General features: G+C 55.3%; 2 protein-coding genes across 4 annotated transcripts in view; both read left to right on the plus strand.

The window, feature by feature from the left end:
• LOC123345337 overlaps positions 1 to 26,829 on the plus strand; it is a 716,016-nt gene that overhangs the window by 413,642 nt on the left and 275,545 nt on the right. The window lies entirely within an intron of this gene.
• Positions 2,763 to 26,829, plus strand: part of LOC123345318 (von Willebrand factor A domain-containing protein 5A-like) — a 31,210-nt gene continuing 7,143 nt past the window's right edge. For both annotated transcript variants that reach the window (XM_044982103.1, XM_044982104.1), the window contains exons 1-12: positions 2,763 to 2,826; positions 19,938 to 19,998; positions 20,540 to 20,745; positions 21,094 to 21,316; positions 21,897 to 22,069; positions 22,745 to 22,859; positions 23,631 to 23,803; positions 23,917 to 24,005; positions 24,249 to 24,393; positions 25,326 to 25,405; positions 25,649 to 25,763; positions 25,965 to 26,129. In XM_044982103.1, coding sequence (XP_044838038.1) covers positions 19,959 to 19,998; positions 20,540 to 20,745; positions 21,094 to 21,316; positions 21,897 to 22,069; positions 22,745 to 22,859; positions 23,631 to 23,803; positions 23,917 to 24,005; positions 24,249 to 24,393; positions 25,326 to 25,405; positions 25,649 to 25,763; positions 25,965 to 26,129 — 1,524 coding nt within the window. In that variant the 5' untranslated portion in view covers positions 2,763 to 2,826; positions 19,938 to 19,958. The remainder of the gene's footprint in view (positions 2,827 to 19,937; positions 19,999 to 20,539; positions 20,746 to 21,093; positions 21,317 to 21,896; positions 22,070 to 22,744; positions 22,860 to 23,630; positions 23,804 to 23,916; positions 24,006 to 24,248; positions 24,394 to 25,325; positions 25,406 to 25,648; positions 25,764 to 25,964; positions 26,130 to 26,829) is intronic.

Below are 26,829 nucleotides of genomic sequence, written 5' to 3' on the forward strand. Positions count from 1 at the left end.
ACTTGGCACCAATGGGTCCCTGGGTCACAGCACCTCCTATTGGCTAGTTTAGCCTAGCGTTCTGACTTTTGTGTATCCCATTCTTAGCTGTCTCCCTCTCCCCTTCCATTGTATAGGGGGCCTGGGGGCCTGACTCAGGCTGTGTGAATCCCAATGATCTCAGACAGAGATAAACACCAACAAGATCTCTATCAAGCATTCTTAAAACTACAATACCCACCTGCTGAAGTGAAAAAACAGATTGACAGAGCCAGAAGAGTACCCAGAAGCCACCTACTACAGGACAGGCCCAACAAAGAAAATAACAGAACGCCACTAGCCATCACCTACAGCCCCCAACTAAAACCTCTCCAGCGCATCATCAAAGATCTACAACTTATCCTTAAAGATGATCCCTCACTCTCACAGATCTTGGGAGACAGGCCAGTCCTCGCTTACAGATAGCCTCCCAACCTAAAGCAAATATTCACCAGCAACCGCACACCATACAACATAAACACTAACCCAGGAACCTATCCTTGCAACAAAGCTCAATGCCAGCTCTGTCCACATATCTATTCAAGTGACACCATCATAGGACCTAATCACATCAGCCATGCCATCAGGGGCTCGTTCACCTGCACATCTACCAACGTGATATATGCCATCATATGCCAGCAATGCCCCTCTGCCATGTACATTGGCCAAACCGGACAGTCTCTACGCAAAAGAATAAATGGACACAAATCTGACATCAGGAATCATAACATTCAAAAACCAGTGGAAGAACACTTCAACCTCTCTAACTACTCAGTGACAGACTTGAAGGTGGCAATTTTGCAACAAAAAAACTTCAAAAACAGACTCCAAAGAGAGACTGCTGAACTTGAATTAATATGCAAATTAGACACAATTAACTCAGGCCTAAACAGAGACTGGGAATGGTTGGGTCTTTACACTAATTGAATCTATTTCCCTATGTTAAGTTCTCCTCACACCTTCTATGGGCCATCTTAATTATCACTTCAAAAGTTTTTTTTCTCCTGCTGATGATAGCTCATCTCAATTGATTAGACTCTTCCTGTTGGTATGCATAGTTCCACCTTTTCATGTTCTCTGTATGTATAAATATCTCCTGTCTGTATGTTCCATTCTATGCATCCGAAGAAGTGAGCTGTAGCTCACAAAAGCTCATGCTGAAATAAATGTGTTAGTCTCTAAGGTGCCACAAGTACTCCTGTTCTTTTTAATGATATTCTAGGTGCCTGAATGTGAGGTGTTGTGACACTGAGTACTGCAACATCTAACTCCCTCTGTAGTTGTGTAAGAAAGTGGGTTGTGGCAACAAAGACCAAAGATCAACCTTCCTTTTGCAAGATGGAGGTCAGCGATGCAGGTAGACCAGGGAATGTAGATTGCTACAAACAGCAAACTCTGGGTATTGTGTTCTACTGTGTTTGAATATCAGAGAGTTTAATTGTTAGATACAAGCTCTCTGTGTCTTAATAAGAACAACAACACAGCCCTTAGAGCTAAGACCAAGGGTATGTGTAGGATAAGATTTAGAATTAGGGTTAACATTAAAGTGATGTTTCAGGGTTCGGTTTGAAATTGAGTGTTGGGTTTCAGAGGTTCATGTTAAGAGTAGGTGGGGATTATCAAAGGAGACAAAGGGTTGCTAGGCATCCAATCCTTAATTAATTATAAAAGGATTCAAGCACCTATTTCCATTCTAAACCCCCCAGTCTAAGTTGTTAATTAGCTCAGTTTGGGCTAAGGGCTACATATTTCGTATTTAAGGTATTTACATCACCACCATTACCCTAGTACAGGGATCAGCAACTTTTGGCACACAGCCTGTCAGTGAAATCTGCTGGAGGGCCATAACGGTTTGTTTTTCTGCAGCATCCCCAGGTTTGGCCGATTGCAGCTCCCACTGGTCACCATTCCAGGCCAATGGGGGCTGTGGGAAGCCATGTGAGCTGAGGGATGTGCTGGCTGCCACTCAGGCCATAGGGGAGAAGATGCCCCGATCCCCATGGTCACTATCTGACCCCTCATTGGCAGCTTCAGCAGAGAGAGCAAGGTCTGGATGGGCCTTGGAGACTGACCTCCCACCTCCCCCTTACAATGAGTCTCCCCAGGCCAGAGGCCCATGGGTGTGGGGCTGTGAGTGGAGGGGGGAGCTCTCTCTGCCCCAGCTCTGGGCTCTCACAGAGAACTCAGGGCTGGGGCGGGGGCAGAGGCAGCACCAGCACCAGCACCATCCAGTGGGACATTAAAAGCAGGTTCTGCAGAGACCCCAGAGGAAACATGGTGGGTGGAAAAACTCCCCCCTCCCTTCCTCACATCGGGCTGAGCTTCCTCATTTCTTTTCCATGCTTTCTCCCTACTGAAAGGCAGGTGTGATGATCAACTGATGGGTTCGCCCCCCCCACCACTGCCCCCTGGATGGAGAGTGTAGGGTGAATACCCTGATGGGAATGGGGTATCTTGAAGTTGAAATATTTGCATCAACAATGCTCCCCCCTTTTTGCACCATAAAGGGGCAGGAAGGAGCAAGGGGCAGTTTGGAGACACCCCCTCCCCCCAGCCCCAGTTCAATGGGGGGACATGGCAGGATGTGTGGCGTGAAGAGTTTGCAGACAGTCCCTGGCTCCCGGCGGGTGGGGAGAACTGCGCAGCCGGTCCCTGGTTTCTAGTAGCTGGGGATGAGGAGTTGGCACACGCTCCCTGGGTGGGGGATGAGGCATTTGCAGACGCTCCCTGGCGGGGGGCGGGGCTCGCACGGATACTTTCCCATCCAGCCTGACTCAAGGCTTCGCTGCTCAGAGACCGAGAGAGAAGGTACCGGGAGGGCGGATCGGGCCCCCGAGCCCCTCCCCGGGGGTGTCTGGCCCTACAGCCCCCCCTCCGTGTCCAGGGCCCCCCACCCCCTGGTCTGGGCTCATCCCCCTGACTCAGGGCTTCGCCCCCGCAGTCTCCCCTCCCTGGCTGTGGGGGCCCTGCGTGCCGGGGCGGGTGTGGGGGTGTTTGGAGGGAGGTGACCCCTCAACCTTCCTGCTCCGCCCCCACCCCCGGATCCGCCCCCCTCCCTTCCCCTACTTCTCCCGGCGTGGATTTCCCCGGGGCCCATCCCCGTGGCGCCAGGTGTACGGACAGAAACATGAACCGCTCCCGATTCGCTACTTTGGCTGCACTGAGCATGCGCGGCCGAACTGAGCATGCCCAGTAACCTCCGCTGTCGCCTCTGCCCTCTCTCTGCCCTCACTTCTACTCAGGGTTTGCTGCCTGCTCTTTGGGGGCGTTTAAAAGGCTCAAGGGGGCAAATCGCAGCGGGGGGGCTGCCAGGGTCTGAGCGGGGGACACAAATTTACTGGCCAGAAGGGTTCAAGCTGCTGTAGGCAGCGGCAGGAGAGAGGCTGAAGGGGAAAAATCGGGGGTGGGGGGTGGTAGCCGCGGTTAAACCCAGGGAGGGAGATGCTGCCAGACCCTGTGCGGGGACAAAACCCCCGTTTAGGGAGGGGGTGTGGGAGGGACAGTGGCCCCTCGGGATGAGCCACCTGCTGCGCTCGCAGATCTGGGGGTGTCGGGGTTGTGTGGGGTGCACAGGCTGTTTTCAGTTGTGCCCCATGTCAGCCCTGGAGCAGGGGGCGGGTTCCTGGGGCTGGGTCTTAAAGGCACAGGCAGCCCAATTCCTACACTGTCAAAGCGTAGACAGCGCGGCTCCTCTCGATCCTATACAAGTGCTGCGGGGCTGTTACTGCTCCAGCCAGGAGACTGAATGCGGGGAAATATTGTACAGACGCCCCCTCCCTTCCTCCCTCCGACTCTGCCTCTCACATTTTGACTATGTAAAAGTGTCTTCTATCATTTTCTATGTCTATATGAAATCCCTGCAGCTCCTTTCTCTTTTACAACGTGCTGATTTGGTAACTCCCTCCCAGAGCCCACATGTCTGTACCCCCTCCTGTACCCGAATCCCCTGCCCCAGGTCAGAGCCTGCACCCGTCACTCAAACTCCCCATAGCCTGCAACCCTCCTGCACCCCCAACTCCATCCCAGAGCCTGCACCCCAAACAGGGCCGGATTAACCTGTTGTGGGCCCGGTGCTAAACATATTTGTGGGTCCCCATGGGGGAAATGGGGACATGAGGCATGGGGGCAGAGTCCTCAGAGCGAGGGGCTGACTTGGGGCAATGGGATATGAGTCATGGCATGGCAGGGACAGCCCCACTCCACCCAGCCCAGTACAAGGGCACTGGTTACAAACCAGGAGCTGCCAGACCCACGCTGTCCAGCCCAGCCCTGCACTGCCATTGTGCTTCTTCCCCTTGGGGGTGGGCCCATGCTGCACCATGCTACCCCCTGCCCAGCACCCCTCTGGCTCCCTACGCGCAGTGCCACACCACCGCTCTGGCTCCCTACGCGCAGTGCCACACCACCCAGAGACCCCCACAAACCCCCTGCCCAGCACCCCTCCGACTCCCTTTGCCCAGTGCCACACCACCCAGAGACCCCCACAAATCCCCTGCCCTGCGCCCCTCTGACTCCCTTCGCCCAGTGCTGCACCATCCAGAGACCCCCACAAACCCCCCTGCCCAGTGCACTCCCAGATCACTCCCCCACCCACTCAGAACCCCCCCACAGATCCTCTCATTGACCAGTGCCCCCCAGCTGAAGACCCCCCACAGCCCTCCCACAACTGCACAGTGCCCCACACCTTCCCACCCAGAGCCCCCCTACAGATCCCCTCACTGTCCAGTGCCCCCCACCACCACAACTGCAGTGACCCGCACAGACCCCCCACACTTCCCAGCGCCCACACACACACAGATCTCCCCCACTGACAGGCCCCCAACACATAGATCTCCCCACCCCCCCAGTGCCCAGCACCTACCCAGACCCCCTAGAGACCTACTCTCCCACACCCTAACCCCCAGCCACAGTAGCCGGCCCTGATGGGAGGTGACTGTGGCTGCCAGGCTGAGATGGCAGCGCAGCCAGAACTGGTCCTGGGGCAGTATAACTCTGGCCTCTTGGGAGTGGTGGAAGCAGCCAGGCTGGAGCAGGAGCAGAGCCTACCCGGGCCAGGCTCTCTCAGGACCCAGCTGAGCCTCCCCACTCCCCGACTGTTCCCTGTGAGTGGCTGAGACTGGCCCAGCCTCTGCACCAGTCCCAGGTGGCTCTTCCCCCAGGGAGGCAGGTGGGGCCCCACAGGTCCCAGGCAGTGGAGACAGCTCAGAGCTGGAGCAGTGCTGGGTAGCAGGGCAGATCCCTGAGATGTGACTCCCGCGATCCTACCCAGCCCACCCACACCCATTGGCCCCGTGGCCAGCAGCCTTGCAGAGCACACACCTCTCTCTCTCCCTGCTTTCCTATCACCAGTTATGTTACTACAGGAATGAAATCGAGACATCCCGTAAAACAGCTAGTTCCACATTGTTATAACAGATAATTACAAAGACTAAAGTACATGCTTTACTATAATTAGGACCAGGCAACCCAAGATGAAAACTACACCGTGGCAGAGTCCTACAACCAGGTATTTGAGGCCAATCCCTTTATCAATGGAATCCTCAACCAAAATACGAGGAAGGAGATGAGTCACCCTCAAACTTTTGACAATAGCTCAAGGTCAGACACCAAGAAGACCAGCGCCATTCGTATTCTGGTTTTGGATAAAATACTTGATCTTGCCTACATCATAGAAACCTTCCTCTCTCCAAGTCTACACCCCACTACACCCTTTAGCGATAAAGTAACCATTAAAGAAGTTCTGAATCAGTCGTCTTTCTTCCCAATTTAGGTTTAACAATAAAGCTGCAACCTAAGTAGCTATGGGAGATGACAGTGCAACTACTAGGTATTGGTGGGGGAAAAGTGTGCTACTAATGTCCTGGATATACTGGCAGGGCCGGCTTTAGGCTAATTCAACCAATTCCCCTGAATCGGGCCCTGCCCCTAAGAGGGTCCCGCGCCCAAGCCCCGGTTCGGTGTATTGGCAAGAGTCAGTGCACTGTACCGGGGTGGCCCGGCTTCTCCAGGGGACAATTTAAAGGGCCTGGGGGCCCTTTAAATTGCCACCACTGCCACACTGCTGGAGCCATGGGGTAGGGCTGTTGGGATCTGTGGGCTACTTAAAAAGTCTGTGGCTCCCGTTGCTTCTATCGCCCCAGCCCTTTAAATAGCCACTGGAGCCCCGCCGCTTCCCCAGGGCTCCGGCAGCTGTGTACATGGCCAGGGTTGTGGAAGCAGGGGAGCCCCAGGTGGCTGCTGCTACTCTGGTGGGGGAGGGAGGAGGAGGAGGGAGCACTTACCATACCGGGTGGTCTGTACTCCCTGTACCTGCACCCCGTGCCCTGTCTCCAGCCAACCCCTGCTGCACCCCCCTGCCTGAAGCCAGCCATTCCTGCACTCCTCTGTCTTCAGCACTGCCAATCTATGCCACACCCCCCTATGGCCCTGCTTGAAGCCAGCCAGCCCACCCCACCCCACCCCACCCCACACACCCCTGCCTCCAGCCATTGCTGCACCCCTTGCCCTGCCTGCAGCCAGCCCCATGTCCACTGGTGCCCTGCAATTCCCTGGGCAGTAACCCTGCACACCTGCTTCAATGATGGGAGAAGAGAGCAGCTGGTACCCATGTGCACACCCTAGGGTGACCAGACATCAAGTGTGAAAAATCAGGATGGGGTGGAGGTTAATAGGATCCTATATAAGAAAAAGACCCCAAGATTGGGACTGTCTCTATAAAATCGGGACATCTAGTCACCCTAGCACACTCCCAGGGACCCACACATGTGAAGCGGAGTTCATTTCTAGTTCAGTCCCATCTTTTTAAAAAAGAACTGTAGGTAGTGTTAACATACAGCCATATTTTCCCGGACATGTCAGACTTTTTGGTTCTTAAATTGCTGTCCGGGAGGAATTTTTAAATCTGGAAATATAGTAACCCTATTGGTACCAGAAATACATATTCTGGCACATTCCTTAAATCAGAACTTTTTATAGGGAACCGGTTGCTAAGAAAGGAAAGGCTTTTTTTGCCTCACCTTTTTTTCCTTTTTTTAAAAGTCATCCCTGCTGGGGCCCCGCAAAAAATGTTTGAAGTGGGTGGGCCCCAAACTTCCTAAAGCCGGCCCTAACTAGTCTGTTCAGTGTTATAGCTTTTAATATGCTACTGCAAACACTGTAATAGAGCATTAATGTCCCAATGTACTGTAGCTTGTTTTAACTTACTGTAATACTAGAAGTGGTGCATGTGACTATTGCCGTAACGAGGGCAAGGAGAGTGAGGCACTTGCCTCGGGCACGGAAAGTGAGGGGCTCAGAAAGTCTCTCCTTCAGCGGCAATTCGGCAGCAAGTCCTTCCCTCTGAGAGGGACTGTGGTACTCGTTGCCGAAGTGCCGCTGGTCGTCTTCAATGGAGAGGGGCGGCGCATACGGCTCTTTTGCAGAAATTTGTTGGTGGATCCTTCCCTCCAATAGGGAAGAGCCAGACATGCTGCCTCTGTTCCTTGCCTTGTGTGCCAAAAATCCCTAGTTACGGCTCTGCATGTGAAGCTCTCTTAAAAGCTGACACTACAGTAGTGATATTCCCAAGCCAGCATGCATAGGGCTGGGAGTGGGGAAGGGGAGTGCATTTAGGTATACCTCCAAACCTTACCTCCCTTTTCACGTACTCACACGAAAACAAGTGAAAGAGCGCGCCTCACTCATCCAATAGGTCAATTTGGCACATTAGCCAGGAGGAAGCAGATCGTGAGTGTTTTTGACCGCAAAGCCCATCCCTCCAGATTTGCAACCATCCCCGGACCAGTGACAGGGGCACAACCATCCCCGGAACAGTGACAGGTGCACAACCATCCTGGACCAGTGACACGTGCATAGGGAGCCAAGTCATTGGAAATAATCAAGGAGGAAGCCAGTGGAAAAAATGAATGGGGCCACTCTGGTTACCACCTTTGGGTCAGGGGCGTCCTCTGTACCCCCAAACCTTACCTCCCTTTTCACTTATTCACACTGTGACGAGGCAGTTCTGGTGGTACCAAAGTGAGAGTGCCAGTTCAGGACAAATTGCTCAAACAGGGCAGTTACAGCCCTCGGCTGGGGGTTTTCCACCTCTAAGGCAACCCAAACCAGCCAGACAAAAAGGACTTTGGTTTTACCGCACTGGGGAACACAAGTCACACAAACAATGTCCTTAGACACTCCAGTCTCCCAGTATTACCACCAGACCCACTCGTCCTGGGGATGAATGGTTATGAAAACCAACACCCCAATAAAAGAAAACGGTTCTCTCGATCCCAAAGGACCAAGCCCCAGCCCCAGGTCAATATACACATCTGATCTTACCCACAAATCACGCTGTTGCCAATAGGGAAGAGCCAGACATACCTCACTCATACAATAGGTCAATTTGGCACATTAGCCAGGAGGAAGCAAATCGTGAGCGTTTTCGACCACAAACCCCATCCCTCCAGATTTGCAACTATCCCTGGACCAGTGACAGGGGCATAGGCAGCCAAGTCACTGGAAATAATCAATCTAAAGGTTTATTCATAAAGGGAAAAAGGTAGAGATGAGAGCTAGAATTGGTTAAATGGAATCAATTACATAGAGTAATGACAAAGTTCTTAGTTCAGGCTTGTAACAGTGATGGAATAAACTGCAGGTTCAAATCAAGTCTCTGGAGAACATCCCCCGCTGGGATGGGTCACTAGTCCCTTGTGTAGAGCTTCATTTCCTAGCAAAATCCCTTCAGAGGTAAGAAGCAGGACTGAAGACAAGATGGAGATGAGGCATTAGCCTTATATAGGCTTTTCCAGGTGTAAGAACCTCTTTGTCCTTACTGTGGAACATTACAGCAAAATGGAGTCTAGAGTCACATGGGCAAGTCCCTGCATACTTTGCTCAGTTACAAGGCGTATCTGCCTTCTCTCCATGGGTCGATTGTGTAGCTGATGGTCCTTAATAGGCCATCAAGCGAACTTATCAGAGCTAACACCAACTTGTCTGCGGTGTCACCCAGAAGCAGAGCACAAATACAAAATACAGACAGTACAGAGCCAATACTTATAACTTCAACTACAAAATGATACAGACAGCATAATCATAACCACCAACCCATAACCTGGTCTTAGCCACCATATATGACCACTTTTACCTAAGATTTGGTGCCACTACAGGACCTTGGTTGCAAACCATGTTCTACATGGTCCCAGTTTATATCAATAATGTCACACACACACAAACGAGTGAAAGAGTGCGCCTCACTCATACAATAGGTCAATTTGGCACATTAGCCAGGAGGAAGCAGATCGTGAGCGTTTTCAACCACAAACCCCATCCCTCCAGATTTGCAACTATCCCTGGACCAGTGACAGGGGCATAGGCAGCCAAGTCATTGGAAATAATCAAGGAGGAAGCCAGTGGAGAAAATGAATGGGGCCATTCTGGTTATCACCTTGGGGTCAGGGGCATTCTCTGTACCCCCAAACCTTACCTCCCTTTTCACGTATTCACACACAAAACAGTGAAAGCATGCACCTCACTCATCCAATAGGTCAATTTGGCACATTAGCCAGGAGGAAGCAAATTGTGAGCGTTTTCGACCACAAACCCCATCCCTCCAGATTTGCAACCATCCCTGGACCAGTGACAGGGGCATAGGCAGCCAAGTCATTGGAAATAATCAAGGAGGAAGCCAGTGGAGAAAATGAATGGGGCCACTCTGGTTACCATCTTGGGGTCAGGGTAGTGCGCTGTACCCACAAACCTTACCTCCCTTTTCACGTATTCACACTCAAAAAAGTGGAAATGCGCGCCTCATTCATCCAATAGGTCAATTTGGCACATTAGCTAGGAGGAAGCAAATCGTGAGCGTTTTCGACCGCAAACACCTTCCCTCCAGATTTGCAACCATCCCTGGACCAGTGACAGGGGCACAACCATCCCCGAAACAGTGACAGGTGCACAACCATCCTGGACCAGTGACATGTGCATAGGGAGCCAAGTCATTGGAAATAATCAAGGAGGAAGCCAGTGGAAAAAATGAATGGGGCCACTCTGGTTACCACCTTTGGGTCAGGGGCGTCCTCTGTACCCACAAACCTTACCTCCCCTTTTCACGTATTCACACACAAAACAGTGAAAGAGCGCACCTCAATCATCCAATAGGTCAATTTGGCACATTAGCCAGGAGGAAGCAAATCGTGAGCGTTTTCGACCACAAACCCCATCTCTCCAGATTTGCAACCATCCCTGGACCAGTGACAGGGGCACAACCATCCCTGGACCAGTGATAGGTGTGTAGACAGCCAAGTCATTGGAAATAATCAAGGAGGAAGCCAGTGGAAAAAATGAATAGGGCCACTCTGGTTATTACCTTGGGGTCAGGGGAGTGCTCTGTACCCACAAACCTTACCTCCCTATTCACGTATTCACACATAAAAAAGTGAAAGAGCATGCCTCAAGCATCCAAAAGATCAGGGTTCAGCAACCTTTCAGAAGAGCTGTGCCGAGTCTTCATTTAGTCTCTCTGATTCAAGGTTTCACATGCCAGTAATACATTTTAATATTTTAGAAGGTTTCTTTTTATGGCTATAATATATAACTAAACTATTGTTGTGTATAAAGTATATACGTTTTTTAACATGCTTAAAACGCTTCATTTAAAATAAAATTAAAATGCAGAAACCCCCAGAACCCTGCAATAGGTCAATTTGGCACATTAGCCAGGAGGAAGCAGAATGTGAGTGTTTTTGACCACAAACCCTGTCCCTCCTGATTTGCAACCCCATGGATCAGGCGGCAGCAAGTCCTGAGCAGGAGCCCAGATGGTTACGTTGTGCGGCAGAAACTGCAACTGGTTGCAAAACGGGAGGGTTTCAAAATGTGTCGGTACACCGGCCGGCCCTGCCCTGCTGCCCACAGGCTCTTGGGCTCCGCCGGGTGCCCATTGCCGGTCGGAGCTCGCCATCGCTTCGCCATCTCCGCACTGTGACTCAGCCTCCGGCTCCATCGCATCCCAAGACGCAGCTACCGCAGCAGGAGCAGCAGCCTGTGAATTGTCCTAACCTTCACGCCTACTCCCTTCCTTTGGGCTGGGAATTAGGCATCAGAATTAAATGCTGAGGCTCGCTGGACTCGTGTCCCGGCCTCAGCCCTTTCCCAGCCTATGGAGCTTAGCCCAGAGAAGGTGAAGAGGCCTCCCCCCCCGCCCCCGCTGTAAATACCTGCTGGGTGGGCACTGCAGCGTGGCAGAAGATGGCCTGCTGCCATCCCCTGGCTGGAGTTGCAGGCAGAGGAATTTGCGCTAGGAGGGAGGTGCACCTGTCTGGCAGGGAGGGGAATTAGCAGCTGGCACAACTCCCTGAGAGCTGGGGTGGATTCTCCATCCCGGGCCATGTGTGAAGCTGGACGGGAGGTTTTTCTAGAAGATCTGCCTTTGATCCCCCTGCATTTCACTCCGGGCCCTCCCCGGTGCGCGGGTTTGCCCAGGTGATCCCAGTCTTCCCGTCCAACCTTCCAGCTAGGAATTCACCAGACGGCTGGAGTGGTGGCGAGCTGAAACATGGCTCGGAGAGCGGGGTTTGGAGCCCCCCTCGGTCACGGCAGCTCTGGCGTTCCTTGCCCCCATCCCACCCTCAGCTCCCCGCTCTTCCACGAAGACTCTCTTCATCCCTCAGAGCTGGGTTTCTGCTGTGGGAAAAATCTGCTGTTCTCTTACCCCCTCATAAGGCAGCAAATCCGAGGCCCAGGCCGGACGGTTCTGGGGCAGGGAGCAAGTGCGGCCAAGGGCTGGATTTTGTCCTCACTGGGGTGGGGGGGTTATGGCGGCTGCTCCAGCCCGGAGTGAAAGATGAGTAAATAGCAGGGCTGCATTCCTGCCATGAACAGCCGGGAACTGGAGCCTGCTCCACAAACCTCTGCTTCTCTGCAGGGCGACAGCGGGGAGATGGGCCTAGCTGGGTTGACAATCCCCCAGTGACCGACCTGGGTCCCTCACAACCTCCATCACTATTCCAGGGGCCCCCCAGGGGCTGGGATAGAACCCAGGAATCCTGGCTCCCAGCTCCCTCATTCTAACCCACTACCCCCCCACCCACCTTCATTCCATCTGACCCCCCCCCACTCCTCCTTCCTTCCATCTGTCTGTCCATACGTCCATCCATCCCCATACACTCCCCCAACGTTTCTCCATCCAGTATGAAACTGCAGAAAAACCTGAGACTCTCTGGATTAAATTTAGAAGTATGAACAACAAGGGTAATGTCGTGGTGGGAGTCTGCTACAGACCACCAGACCAGGGGGATGAGGTGGACGAGGCTTTCTTCCAGCAACTATCAGAAGTTGCTAGATCACAGGCCCTGGTTCTCATGGGTGACTTTAATCACCCCGATATCTGCTGGGAGAGCAATACAGCAGTGCACAGACAATCCAGGATGTTTCTGGAAAGTGTAGGGGACAATTTCCTGGTGCAAGTGCTGGAGGAACCAACTAGGGGAAAAGCTCTTCTTGACCTGCTGCTCACAAACAGGGAAGAAATAGTAGAGGAAGCAATAGTGGATGGGAACCTGGGAGGCAGTGACCATGAGATGGTCGAGTTCAGGATCCTGACATAAGGAAGAAAGGAGAGCAGTAGAACTGAGACCCTGGACTTCAGAAAAGCAGACTTCGACTCCCTCAGGGAACTGATGGGCAAGGTCCCCGGGGAGAATAACATGACGGGGAAAGGAGTCGAGGAAAGCTGGCTGTATTTTAAAGAAACCTTATTGAGGTTGCAGGAAAAAACCATCCCGATGTGTAGGAAGAAAAGTAAATATGGCAGGCGACCAGCTTGGCTCAACAGTGAAATCCTTGCTCATCTTAAACACAAAAAAACAGCTTACAAGAAGTGGAATATTGGACAAATAACCAGGGAGGAGTATAAAAGTATTGCTCAAGCATGCAGGAGTGAAATTAGGAAGGCCAAATCACACTTGGAGTTGCAGCTAGCCGGAGATGTTAGGAGTAACAAGAAGGGTTTCTTCAGGTATGTTAGCAACAAGAAGAAAGTCAAGGAAAGTGTGGGCCCCTTGCTGAATGAGGGAGGGAACCTAGTGACAGAGCATGTAGAGAAAGCTAGTGTACTCAATGCTTTTTTTGCCTCTGTCTTCACAGACAAGGTCAGCTCCCAGACAGCTGCACTCTGCAGCACGGTATGGGGAGGAGATGACCAGCTCTCTGTGAGGAAAGAAGTAGTTCGGGACTATTTAGAAAAGCTGGACGAGCACAAGTCCATGGGGCCGGGATGCACTGCATCCGAGGGTGCTAAAGGAGTTGGCCGATGAGATTGCAGAGCCATTGGCCATTATCTTTGAAAAATCATGGCGATCGGGGGAGGTCCCGGATGACTGGAAAAAGGCTAATGTAGTGCCCATCTTTAAAAAAGGGAAGAAGGAAGATCCAGGGAACTACAGGCCAGTCAGTCTCACCTCAGTCCCTGGAAAAATCATGGAACAGGTCCTCAAGGAATCAATTCTGAACCACTTAAAGGAGGGGAAAGTGATCAGGAACAGTCAGCATGTATTCACCAAGGGCAAGTCACGCCTGACTAACCTAATTGCCTTCTATGGCCTTGTCTACACTACAAGACTATTTCGAATCAACTTAGTTCGAATTTGTGGATTCGACCTTATGAAGTCGAATTTGTGTATCCATACTAAATACACTAATTCGAATTTCTGAGTCCACATTCACGGGGCCATCGTCGACTTTGGAAGCGGTGCACTGTGGGAAGCTATCCCACAGTTCCCGCACTCCCCCCTGCCCATTGGAATGCTGGGTAGAGCCCCCAATGCCTGCTGGGGGGAGAAATGTGTCGAGGGTGGTTTTGGGTAAGTGTCGTCATTGAACCGTCAATCACAACCTCCCTCCCTCCCTCCGTGAAAGCGCCTGCGGGCAATCTGTTCGTGCACTTTTCTGGTCAGTGACAGCGCGGACGCCACAGCACTGCAAGCACGGAGCCCGCTGCGATCATCGCCGTTTTCTCCTCCTCGCACTTTATCGTCCACCTCTTCCACAGTCAGCTGCTGAGAAATTGGGCTACTTTTCAATGGTGCTGCAAGCACTGGGGGTCCATAGGGGACGTTTTACAAACATCAACGTCGGGTGGCCGGGCAAGGTTCATGATGCGTGTGTTTTCAGGAACTGTGGGCTGCTCAGACGCCTGCAGGAAGGTAGTTTCTTCCCGGACCACGAAATAACTGTTGTGGATGTGCAGATGCCTATAGTCATCCTCGGGGACCCAGCCTGCCCGCTAATGCACTTGCTCATGAAGCCCTATACAGGCGCCTGGGACAGCGACAAGGAACTCTTCAAATACCAGCGAGCAGCGAGCAGCGTGACCTGTGACTGTTCAGTTTCTTTACAGAGAAGCTGAACCTGCCCCTGTTTCTTTACCCAGTTACTGTTGACTCTCCTCTTCGGTTACATACCCCGTTCACCCCGTTACCCCCACTTCCAGCACACGTGTAAAAATAAAATACATGTCCCATTATTACTTAACAAAGGTTTCTTTATTCATGACTTTTCGTGAAAGGGTTGAAACTGGGACGCAGGCTGTGCTGGGTAGGGTGTGCGGTGATGTAAAGACCGCCTCTAAACTCAAGGAATGACAGGCTCCTGCTCCTAGAGCGGTCTGCAGTGCCGGAAAGCTTCTTTCAACGGAGCCTGCCATCCCTCTTTATGGAATTCTCTGTGCGGGCAGATATGTGACCTTGTGGTGGAGGAGGACGGATACAGATTCCTCAGCTGCGTGACTCAGCGGTCCAGGACAAGGACCGCTGTATAAGATCTGTAACCGCCCTCCCCCGATGCAAAGTCACATCTCCCCCGCCCACACAGATCCTGGAAACCACCTCCAAAAACCGACCAGGTTGCCTACTGACTGCACCGTGTGTGTGACCCGCTGCTGATCCTGCCCCCGTGTCTGTACCCTGGGAAAGGTGACTGTCCTATGCAATTAACCACCCCCTTCCCCACGCCCCCCATTCGAACAGAGTCTTCTTTGAAAAAACATAACGGAAACAGTAATTAACAGCAAAGCATGTTTATTAATTAAGTAGACAGTTAGGGGATGGGACTGGGATTGGGACTACTGTGAGTCTGGAAGTGAAGGACTTCGGCAAATGTAGGGTATGAGAGCCTTTGGGTACTTGAGCACTGTGCTGTGGTGCATTGACAGTATTCACATCCCCGGCCGCCCCTCCTCCTGATTATTTTCGGTGAGGGGGGTATGGGACTTTGTGGCGGGGGAGTGCGGTTGCAGATACACTGCAGGGTGTCTCTGTCCTCCTGCGGTCCTGCAGAACATCCACAAGGCGCCTGAGCGTGTCCGTTTGCTCCCTCACTAGTCCAAGCATTGTTTCAGTCGCCTACTTGTCTTCCTCACGCCACCTCTCCTCCCGTTCTCTGTGTGAGCGCTGGCACAGAGAGACGGTCTCCCTCCACTGGCTCTGCTGGTCCGCCTCTGCTAGGTAGCAGCCCATACGTTCCTCGAACATCTTGTCCCTTGTCTTTTTCTTTCGCCGCCTAATCTTCGCCAGCCTCTGTGAGGGGGATGCTGTGGCAGGTCTGGAGACAGTGGAAGCTGTGAGATGGGAAACAGGGAGTGAATTCCTTGCAAAGATACATTTTTGCGAACAATTAACTGAGTCTAGGCTGTCTCTGTGAATTCTGGGTTGAGACCCCTGTGCCTGCTGGGGCAGAAATCATTTTCGCGGTGGATTCTGGGTAAATGTCGCCAGTCATTCCTTCCTCCGGGAAAGCAACGGCAGACAATCATTTCAAGCCCGTTTTCCCAGAATTGCCCTGGCATACGCCATAGCGTGGCAACCATGGACACTGTTTTGCCTTTTGTGTATGTGACCGTATGTGTACTAGATGCCGCTGACAGAGGCGGGCCAGCAGCGCTACACAGCAGCATGCTTTTGCATGACAGCAGAGATGGTTACCAGCCATATTGCACCATCCAAACCCTTCCATAAACTGGAACTAAGATGATCATGGCTACCAGTCCTTTTGTACCATTTGCTGCTGTCATAAGTGCCCCTGGCTGCTCTTAGCCAGGGGCGCAAAAGCCAAAATTGGGAATGACTCCCTGAGTCAATCCCTCCTTTTTGGTATCTAAAAATAGAATCAGTCCTGCCTAGAATATAGGCAAGTGTACTAGATAACCACTGTATCATAGAACCAGAGAGCACAGCTGCTCTGTGTCAGATCCTGCAGAAATTATGATCTGTATGCTATTCACAGGGGGTGCTCCTGCAACAACACCACCTGTTCATTCCGTTCTTACCCCAGCCTTCCTGGGCTACCATACCATTGTCCCAACACTTGTGTGATGAAGTAATAAAGAATGCAGGAATAAGACACAGTGACTTGTTTGTGAGAAATGAGTGGAAGGAAGCCTCCAGCAGCAATGATAGTCCAGGCAGGACATTAAGGAGTGTGGATGAAGGAGCCCATCATCCCTCTGCTAGTCCAGGGGCAATTGAATCTTTTATTTACAATGAAGGGTGGGGGCTGATGGAGCTCAGCCCCCTGTTGCAATGATGAGGACGGTTACCAGCCATATTGCACCATCTGCCATCAAAAATTAGGGACAGGCGCCCTTGATCGACCTTACTGATGCTAGGCAGCATGGTTACCAGCCCTTTTGCACTGCCCCATGTGCCAATAGGCTGATGATGAGGACGGATTTCCATCATTTTGTACCATCAGCCATCCATAGCGTGGGGGGAGCAAGGATGTTGGTGTTGAGTGCTGCACCATCGCATCTATCTGCAGCATTCAGTAAAGATAGGGTGACATGTAAAAGAGTCAACAGAGGATTGTTTTCACTTCTGGTGGTGGGTGGGGTGTGTGCGCAAATTGCCGAACTATGCCCTGACCCACCGCAGACACTGTGTTTGACCCTAGAAGCATTTGGAGCTCATCCAAGAATGCAAATACTTTTCGGAGACAGCAGGAACTGTGGGATACCTTGCGTCCTCATTCCCCCCTCCCTCCATGAGCGTCCATTATATTCTTTGGCTTTCCGTTACGCTCGTCACGCAGCTGCGTGCTGAGTCTGTGCTATGCCGTCTGTCCGTAGATTTCTTAAAAATATTTTGGACCAGGCGTAAAATTACAGTAATTACCCTAATTAGATGCAGGAGTCTCCGAGCGAGATCACCCTGAGGAGGGTCACTGAAGGAGATAGAGATCGCATGCTGCATGAAAGCTAGCACGAACCAGGGCCCGATGCAGCCGTGCTCGGGGAGGCAATGCTCCCTGAGTTTCTCATGAAAGCCTCGCGCGGAAAACTGTGCTACCACGGAGCACCCAATAAGGCAGCTCTCCCCAGGAACCTCCTGCTGATGCTTTTCGATTAACGCAAGGAGAGCTTCGTGGAGATCTCCAAGGATGATTTCTGTTCTATCCCCATATCTAGAGAGCCCTCCTTTTCACACAGTTAAGATTCCTGTTATATTAAGAATAAAAGTTAACATGGTTACAGCACTTACTGACTGCTCCTTCCCCTGATTCAGGGTCCGGGTTAATGGCCAGGGAGGGTTGTTGGGGGATCTCCGTGACGGTGATGAATAGATCCTGGCTGTCGGGGAAACCAGCGTTGTAAGCGCTCTCGCCTGCCTCGTCCTCCACAAACCCTTCCTCATCTTCCCCGTCCGCGAACATCACCGAGGAACTGGCCGTCGACACTGTCCCATCGTCAGAGTCCACGGTCACTGGTGGGGCAGTGGTGGCAGGCTCCGTAGCGTCCGTTTGCCGCTTTGATTTTTTGGTAGCCTTGTCTGGGGTCCTTGATTTTCACGCGGCGCTGCGTTGCATCCCGCCTGTATCCTCTGTCTCTCATGGCTTTGGAGACCTTCTCGTAGGTCTTCGCATTCCCTGTTTTGGAGCGCAGCTCCGAAAGCACAGACTCCTCGCCCCACACACCGATCAGATCGAAGAGTTCCCAGTCAGTCTATGTTGGGTCCCTCTTTCTATTCACAGATAACATGAACTCCTCTGCTGGAGAGCTCTGCATCGTTGCAGGTGCTGTGGAGCTCACCCCGATGTCCAGCCAGGACGTCAGATTCAAAGTGCCCAGACAGGAAAATGAATTCAAATTTTCCCGGGTCATTTCCTGTGTGGCTGGTCAGAGAATCCAAGCTCGGACTGCTGTCCAGAGCGTCAACAGAGTGGTGCACTGTGGGATAGCTCCCGGAGCTACTAAGTTCGATTTGCATCCACACCTAGCCTAATTAGAGCTAGCCATGTCGAATTTAGCGTTACTTCACCTGCCGGGGTGGAGTACCAAATTCGAACTAAAGAGCCCTCTAGTTCGAATTAAATGGCTTCCTGGTGTGGACGGTTGAGCGGTTAGTTCGAATTAACGCTGCTAAATTCGAATTAAAGTCCTAGTGTAGACCAGGCCTATGAGGAGATAACCGGCTCTGTGGATGAGGGGAAAGCAGTGGATGTGCTATTTCTGGACTTTAGCAAAGCTTTTGATACAGTCTCCCACAGTATTCTTGCCAGCAAGTTAAAGTAGTCTGGGCTGGATGAATGGACGGTAAGGTGGATAGAAAACTGGCTAGATGGTCGGGCTCAACGGGTAGTGATCAATGGTTCCATGTCTAGTTTGCAGCTGGTATCAAGTGGAGTGCCCCAAGGGTCGGTGCTGGGGCCGGTTTTATTCAATATCTTCATTAACGATCTGGAGGATGGTGTTGACTGCACCCTTAGCAAGTTTGCAGATGACACTAAACTGGGAGGAGTGGTTGATACGCTGGAGGGTAGGGCTAGGATACAGAGGGACCTAGACAAATTAGAGGATTGGGCCAAAAGAAATATGATGAGGTTGAACAAGGACAAGTGCAGAGTCCTGCACTTAGGACGGAAGAATCCCATGCACTGCTACAGACTAGGGACCGAATGGCTGGGCAGCAGTTCTGCAGAAAAGGACCTAGGGGTTATGGTGGACGAAAAGCTGAATATGAGTCAACAGTGTGCCCTTGTTGCCAAGAAGGCTAATGGCATTTTGGGTTGTATAAGTAGGGGCATTTCCAGCAGATCGAGGGATGTGATCATTCCCCTCTACTAAGCACTGGTGAGGCCTCTTTTGGAATACTGTGTCCAGTTTTGGGCCCCACACTACAAGAAGGATGTGGATAAATTGGAGAGAGTCCAGCGGAGGGCAACAAAAATGATAAGGGGGCTGGAGCACATGACTTATGAGGAGAGGCTGAGGGAACTGGGATTGTTTAGTCTGCAGAAGAGAAGAATGAGGGGGGATTTGATAGCTGCTTTCAACTACCTGAAAGGAGGTTCCAAAGAGGATGGATCTAGACTGTTCTCAGTGGTAGAAGATGACAGAACAAGGAGTAATGGTCTCAAGTTGCAGAGCGGGAGGTTTAGGTTGGACATTAAGAAAAACGTTTTCACTAGTAGGGTGGTGAAGAACTGGAATGGGTTACCTAGGGAGGTGGTGGAATCTCCTTCCTTAGAGGTTTTTAAGGTCAGGCCTGACAAAGCCCTGGCTGGGATGATTTAGTTGGGTTTGGTCCTGCTTTGAGCAGGGGGTTGGACTAGATGACCTCCTGAGGTCCCTTCCAACCCTGAGATTCTATGATTCTATGATCCCCCAACTCCCAGCCATACCTCGGTTCCCGCCTGCCCCTCCCTGCTGGGGGCTGGAGCCATGGCAGGGGGAGGTGGTGGCCCAAGAGGAGCCATGAATCTGATCTCAGGAGCTATTCCCTGTGAGCCTGTGGGACTCCCTGCCACAGGACCTGGCTGCGGGGGAGGCTGGGGTCTCGGAGCAGTCACTGGGGCGGGGGGGAGGGAGAGGGGGGTTGGGGCACCCTGTGCCTATCAGTTTCCACGGAAAGCCTGTATCTCGCCCCCCACCTTCCCCCACACAGATCCTTGACCCTGGAGCCGAGATGGAGCTGGTGAGGAGGCTGCAGCTCCGCAAGGAGCCGGGTGAGTCAGGGCTGTGGGGGGTGGTGCCGTGAGGGGGAGGGCGGCCACATGGCTGATGTGGCCCCTCTCCCGGTGCCCATGGGGGTGTTGTGAGAGGGGCCCATGACTGACGTGGACCCTCACCCCAGTGCCAATGGGGGGTTTGTCAGGGGGGCCATGGTTGACGTGGCCCCTCACCCCGATGCCCATTGGGGGGTTGTGGGGGGGCCATGGCTGATGTCCTCTCACCCCTGTGCCCATGGGGGGTTTGTGGGGGGGCCCATGGCTGACGTGGACCCTCACCACAGTGCCCATGGAGGGTTTATCGGGGGGGCCATGGCCGACGTGGACCCTTCCCCCCAGTGTCCATGGGAGGTCTGTGGGGGGGGTGTGGCTGATGTCCCCCTCGCCCTGGTGTCCATGGGAGGTTTGTGGGGGGGGCATGGCCGACGTGGACCCTTCCCCCCGGTGTCCATGGGGGGGTTGTGCGGGAGCCGTGGCTGATGTCCCCCTCTCCCCGGTGCCCATGGGGGGCCCGTGGCTGACATCCCCCTCCCCCCAGTGCCCCTGCGCAGCAGCTCGGTGTCGGTGTTGATCCGAGGCTTTGTGGCTGACGTGGGCTGCGAGCTGCTCTACAGGAACGAGGAGCCGGGGCCCCTGGAGGTCGTGTTCAAGTTCCCCGTGGACGCCGAGGCAGCTGTCTACGCCTTCGAGGCCCGGCTGGGGGGGGGGGCCTGCATCCAGGCCCAGCTCCATGAGAAGAAACAGGTGCTGGGGGGCAGGGGCCCCAGCGGGGAGAGAGGAGGGGTCCGGGCTGGGGGGATCTTGGGGTGACCCCATCTCTCCCAGCAGGCGCAGGAGCAGTACCGGGATGCACTGGGCGGGGAGCAGAGGGATGTCAGGGGACAGGGGGATCTCGGGGTGACCCCGTCTCTCCCGGCAGGCGCAGGAGCTGTACCGGGATGCACTAGGCGGGGAGCAGAGGGATGTCGGGGACAGAGGGATCTCGGGGTGATTGTGTCTCTCCCGGCAGGCACAGGAGGTGTATGGGGACGTTGGGGGCAGGGAGATGTCAGGGGACAGGGGATCTCGGGGTGACCCCGTCTCTCCTGGCAGGCGCAGGAGCTGTACGGGGACACTCTGGCCGGGGGGCAGAGCTCGTTCCTGTTGCAGCAGGAGGGGGCCGGGGGCGACGTCTTCAGCTGCTCCCTGGGGAATCTGCCCCCCGGGGAGGAGGCGGTGCTGACCCTGCGCTATGTCTGCGAGCCGCCGCTGGAGCCTGACGGGGCTGCCCGCTACGTGCTGCCGACCGTGCTGCGTCCCCGCTACACGCCCCACGGTGAGACCCAGAGATCTCCTTGCCCCTTCCACATGCCACACAGTGAGACCCACAGCCCCCCCGCGGCCCCGCTCCGTGCCCTCCGGTGAGACCCACAGATCCCCCTGCCCCTCCCCCTTGTGTCCCATGGTGAGACCCACAGATCCCCCATACTCCCCTGCACCCTATACCCCAGCTGTGTGCTTCCAGCCGTGCTGCACCCCTTTCACATTCCCCATGGTGAGACCAGAGCCATAGGCCCCATAGATCCCACATAGCTCCCTGTACTCCATAGCCCCCAGAACCCTGGCTACACATCCCATGGTGAGTGACCCCACAGCCCATAACTTCCCGATACCCCTATAGCCCCTGTTACGTACCGCACAATGAAAGACCCACATAGCCTCCATAATGCCCCATAGGCCACTACTGTGTGCCCCATGGTAAGTACCCTGCCCCAGAGGCCTGCAATCCCCGCCCCAGGGTGTGTGACCCACTCTAGCCATCCCGAAATCCCCTGATATCCCAGCCTAATATCCCCCCAATATCTGATACTCCCCATCCTTCCCCCTGGCTCTCACCCCTGTCTCTCTCTCTGCAGGGTGGCATGGGGAGGATGTCACCCAGGGGGTCCCGCGGGTCCCCCAGCGGGAGCTGCCCTACACCCTGAGCCTGAGCGCCACGCTGCAGTCGCCCCACAGCATCAACCGCGTGCTCTCCAACTGCCCCCTCACTCCCTTGAGCTATACGGCCGGGAACCGAACCACTGCCCAGGTAAGGGCTCCCCCGGACGCCTGGGTCCCGGCCATCCCCACTGGGAGGAGGGTGCTGGGGAGGGCTCTGGGCTGAGGGGTGGGTGCCAGGGAACCGGGCTGGGGGCTAGGGGGGGGATTTGGGGTGAGGCTGGGAGGCAGGTCCCAGGTGAGTGGGTCCTGAAAGGGGGAGCATGGGCCAGACTCTTTGGGTGATTGGGGGGGGGCGGTGGGATTGAGCGACACCAACAGATCTGGTGAATTTCCCAGTTTCTCTGGGGAAAATCTGGACAGGCTGAAATCTGCCAGTTTGGGGAGGAAATCCCTGGAAGTCGCTGGGCTCTGTTAGTCTTTAGTTTCTGGGATTTTCCCTCTCCTTGTTTCTCAGTGGAAAGAAATGGAGGTGGGGAGGACCAGGAAAATTTCACCCTCAAATTGGAAAGATTTAGCGCCCCCCCCCCCGTCAATTTTTTGCAGTTTTTCACCAAGAAAAGCCAAGTTCCCGCGTTGGCCTTTGGGGTTGTTTTTCCCTGTCTTCTCTCCACCGAAACCGGGGGAGGGGAGCAGCCAGTGTTCCCAGGGTCAGCCCCTCACCCTGGCTCCATGCAGGGGGTGCCAAGCTGGGTGCGAGAGCCAGCAAGACCCTGCTCCCCCGGGAATCGTATGGAGGTGACTGTGTGTCTGTCGCCCCCCCCAGGTGTCACTGGCCCAGGCCCCCCCGTGGGACCGGGATGTGGAGCTGCTGGTGTATTATGCGGAGCCATACAAACCCAGCGCGGTGCTGGAGGCCGGACTGCCTGGAGCCAAGCCAGGTGGGGGAGGGAATCCTGCACCCAGCTACTTCTGGGCAGGTGCACAGGGGGGGATCTGTGGGGCGGGGATCTGTGGGGGGTGAAGTAAGTGCTGGGTGGTGACATGGGGTCGGGAAGGCACAGGGCAATGAGGGGGATAATTGGGGAATGGGGGTCCTAGGGCTGATAGGGGTGGCTGCTGTGGGAATCGGGACGAGTGGGGGAACAGGAGCGGGGGCCATGGGGGAGCTGGGGATAGGGTGTGTGCGGAGGATGGAGGACAGGAGCAGCGGGCCTTGGGGGAGCTGGGGATGGGGGATGTGTGGAGGACGAGGGACAGGAGCGGGGGGCCTTGGGGGAGCTGGGGATGGGGTGTGTGTGGAGGATGAGGGACAGGAGCGGGGGGCCTTGGGGGAGCTGGGGATGGGGTGTGTGGAGGACGAGGGACAGGAGCGGAGGTTTGGGGGAGCTGGGGATGGGGTGTGTGGAGGACGAGGGACAGGAGCGGAGGTTTGGGGGAGCTGGCGTTGGCAGGGCGGGGTGTCTGGGAGCAGGCAGGCACTGGGGAGCACTGCAGGTTTGGGGGGCACAAGGGAGAACTGGGGATGGGAGAGCAGGCACTAGGGGACTGGATATTGCGGGCGAGGGGGGATCTAAGGCAAGAGAGAGGTGGGGGGAGGGACAGAGCAGTGGGGGTGGGTCTCAGGGGGCAGTCGGGCACTGAGGGGGTGGCTCACGTGGGCTCGACCCCATGCCCGCCCCATTTGGGGGCTGGTCTCCATCTCACCGCAGGCTCCCTGATGGGCGACCCGGCCGTGATGGTGACCCTGCTGCCCAGCGTGCCCGAGGCTGTGCTGGCCCAGAGCCGGGCCGGGGAGTTCATCCTCCTGCTGGACCGCTCCAGCAGCATGACATGCCTCATGGACAGCAGAGACCTCTTCCCCCAACGCATCGACAGCGCCAAGGTACGGCCAGACGGGAGGCTGCGCTAGATGGGCCCGCGCTGGGGGGAGCTGCCCAGGCGGGCTGAGCCCGGGGGACTGACTCTCCATCCATCCGTCCGTCTGTCTGTCCCCAGGAGTCCCTGATCCTGCTGTTGAAGAGTTTGCCCCTGGGCTGTTATTTCAACGTCTATGGCTTTGGGACTGAGTTTGAGTCCTTCTACCCGTGAGTCCGAGGGGCAGGGCAGGGAGGAGGCTGGCTGGGTTAGGGGGCAGGGCTGGTTAGGGGACAGAGGGTGTCTGTGGGTTAGGTGGCAAGGCTGGTTAGGGGCAGGGGGCTTTGGTAGGTTGGGGGCAGGGCTGGTTAGGGGGCGGGGGCTTGCTGGGGTTTAGGGGGCAAGGCTGGCTGGGGGCAGGGTGTCCCTGGCTCCGGCTGTCCCAGCCCCAGACCTGTCAATGCCCCCTGCAGGCAGAGCGTGGAATATACCCAGCAGACCATGGCCGAGTCCCTGCAGCGCATCCAGCTGCTCCAGGCTGACCTGGGGGGCACCAGAATCTTGGAGCCACTACGAGCCATTTACCGCAGCCCCTGCCGGGACGGGCACCCACGCCAGGTACCAGGGGCACTGAGGCCAGCTGGAGGAGCGTCCTGGGGCAGGCTCAGAGAGTGATTGTGGGGTGATGTGGGGGGTCTCAGAGAAGTATGCGGGCCTAGGGGGACAGACTCATAGACTTTCAGGATAGAAAGGAACCCCCCCCCACCCACCCACCAGCCCCCTGGGAAGGATTATCTGCAGTAACTGAGCCCCCTACCCCCACCCCCAGTGCACCATCCCTGCCCATGGGGTGTTTGCTCCCAGCTGTCATGTGGGCCATATGCCATCGCAGGCCCCTCCTTGCCTGTCCCCGCCGTCCCGCTCCCCTCGGAGGCTGTTCCTGAACTTCCAAGAGGGAGAACCTGGGAGAGGTGATCGGAGAGGAGCTGGGGGCTCTGGGGGACGGTCGACAGGGGCCATGGGGTTGCTCGGAGTGAGACTGGGACTCTGGGCCAGATCGGGGGGAGAGGGCAGTGCCAGCACCCCTGGGGGTGTGAGCAGGGCGTGGCAGGTAGCAACCCGGAGGGAGGGCGGGCGGAGGCGGGAACCTCTGTATAGAGCTTGGAGGGGCAGCGCTTTGTGCTGCACCCAGGTCTGGGGGGTGCCCTGCAGCCTGCGGGGGGCAGGGAGGGCACACGTGCGGGGGGTCAGGAGGAATCTTCTGGAAGGTGCCCACAGCCGTCGGTGGGTTCTTGTCTCCAGGGGCCGGCGAACAGGTGATGGGTGGGGGTTGGGGTCATGCCTAGGGGTTGGGGGTCACAGAGATAGGCGAGAAGGTCAGCAGTCCCCATCTGTCAGCCCCTCAGGAGAGATCTCTGGGAGGGGAGGGATGGGGCCGGGGGTCTCTGGGAGGGTCAGACTCCCTGGTGAGCTGCTCCCGTTCCCAGTGGGGAGGGGGTGTCTCTGGGGGGGCTGAGGTCCCTGGCTCTGACAGCGTCTCTCCCCCACAGCTGTTTGTGTTTACGGATGGGGAGGTAGAGAACACCCAGGATGTCATCACAGAGGTGTGGCGTAACCGGGGGACCCACAGGTAATGGGGGTGCCTACCCCCCCAGCCCTGCCCCCATTAGTATTGCCATCATGTGGACCCCCCCACCATAGTCCCCAGCATCTGCCCAACCTTTCACCTCACTCTGCCCCCCCAGCCCAGCGAGTCCTACTGGCCCCTCTCAAACTGTCCTGTCCCCCTCTCCCAGCACTGGATGGACCCCACCAGCTCTGCCCCTCCCCCTCCGGTCTCTGCCCCCCTCCCCAAACTCTATCCCCCCTGCAGGTGCTTCTCCTTCGGCATCGGGGACGGGGTTTCCACAGCTCTGATCAAAGGCATCGCCCGGGCAGCAGGGGGCAGCGCCGAGTTCATCACCGGCCAGGACCGCATGCAGCCCAAGGTGAGACCCCAGGAGTGTGGGCTCTGAGCTCCCCTGTTGTAACCCACAAGCCCCCACTCCCCTCCCTGCAGCAGGGATAGAACCCAGGAGTCCTGGCTCCCAGCTTCCCCACTCTAGCTCACTAGACCCCACTCCCCTCCAGAGCTGGGGATAGGACCCAGGCATCCTGGCCCACCGTGTGTGTGCCGGTCTCTCCCCCAGGTGCTGCAGTCTCTGAAGCGGGCCCTGCTGCCGGCGGTGACCGGGATCTCACTGAGCTGGGATCTGCCCCCTGGGATGCAGGCACAGCTGCTGCACCGGTGCCCCGAGGTGATCTTCCCTGGGCAGCGGTGCCTTGTCTATGCTCAGCTCCGTGGGCAGCCACAGGTGAGAGAGCAAAACCCCCGCCCTGGGACACCCCGAGGGCTCAGGGTCAGTGACTGAGCCAGGAGCCCCACAGTCCCCTCCTGAGTGATAACTCTGACCCCTAATGATGGCCATTGGGCTGGAGCTCCCTGTGTTACCCCAGCCCCATTGAGCTGAATGGGAATTGATAACTCTGACCCCTAAGGATGGTCATTGGATTGCAGGTCTCTGTACTAGCCCAGCTGCATTGATCTCAGGGCAGGTCTACACTACAAATTGACATCAGCACAGCTGCACCACTGTAGCACGTCTGGTGAAGACACTCTAAGCCGACGGGAGAAGCTCTCCTGCTGACATAGCGCTGTCTACATGGGGGGCTAAGGTTGGTGTAACTATGTCGCTCAGGGGTTGGATTTTTCATGCCCCTGACCGACGTAGTTCTACCACAGTATGTAGTGTAGATGAGACCTCAGTGGGGATCGATAACGCTGACCTCTAATGATGGCCACTGGGCTGGAAGTCTCTGTGCTACTCCAGCCCCACTGAGCTCAATGGGGATTGTTAACTCTGGGCCCTAATGGCGGCCATTGGGCTGATTAGGCTAGCCCCCCAACTGGTGTTAATTGGGCGTATTTGCCCTCTTTGTTCTTTAAGCTGGGTCTGGGGGGTCCCAGGGCATCTTCTCCCCTGTCGCATTCCACCTCTGACCACCTTTCTTTGC

The sequence above is a fragment of the Mauremys mutica genome, chromosome 12, assembly GCF_020497125.1.
Source record: "Mauremys mutica isolate MM-2020 ecotype Southern chromosome 12, ASM2049712v1, whole genome shotgun sequence".
In the NCBI taxonomy this organism is placed as follows: domain Eukaryota; kingdom Metazoa; phylum Chordata; order Testudines; family Geoemydidae; genus Mauremys; species Mauremys mutica.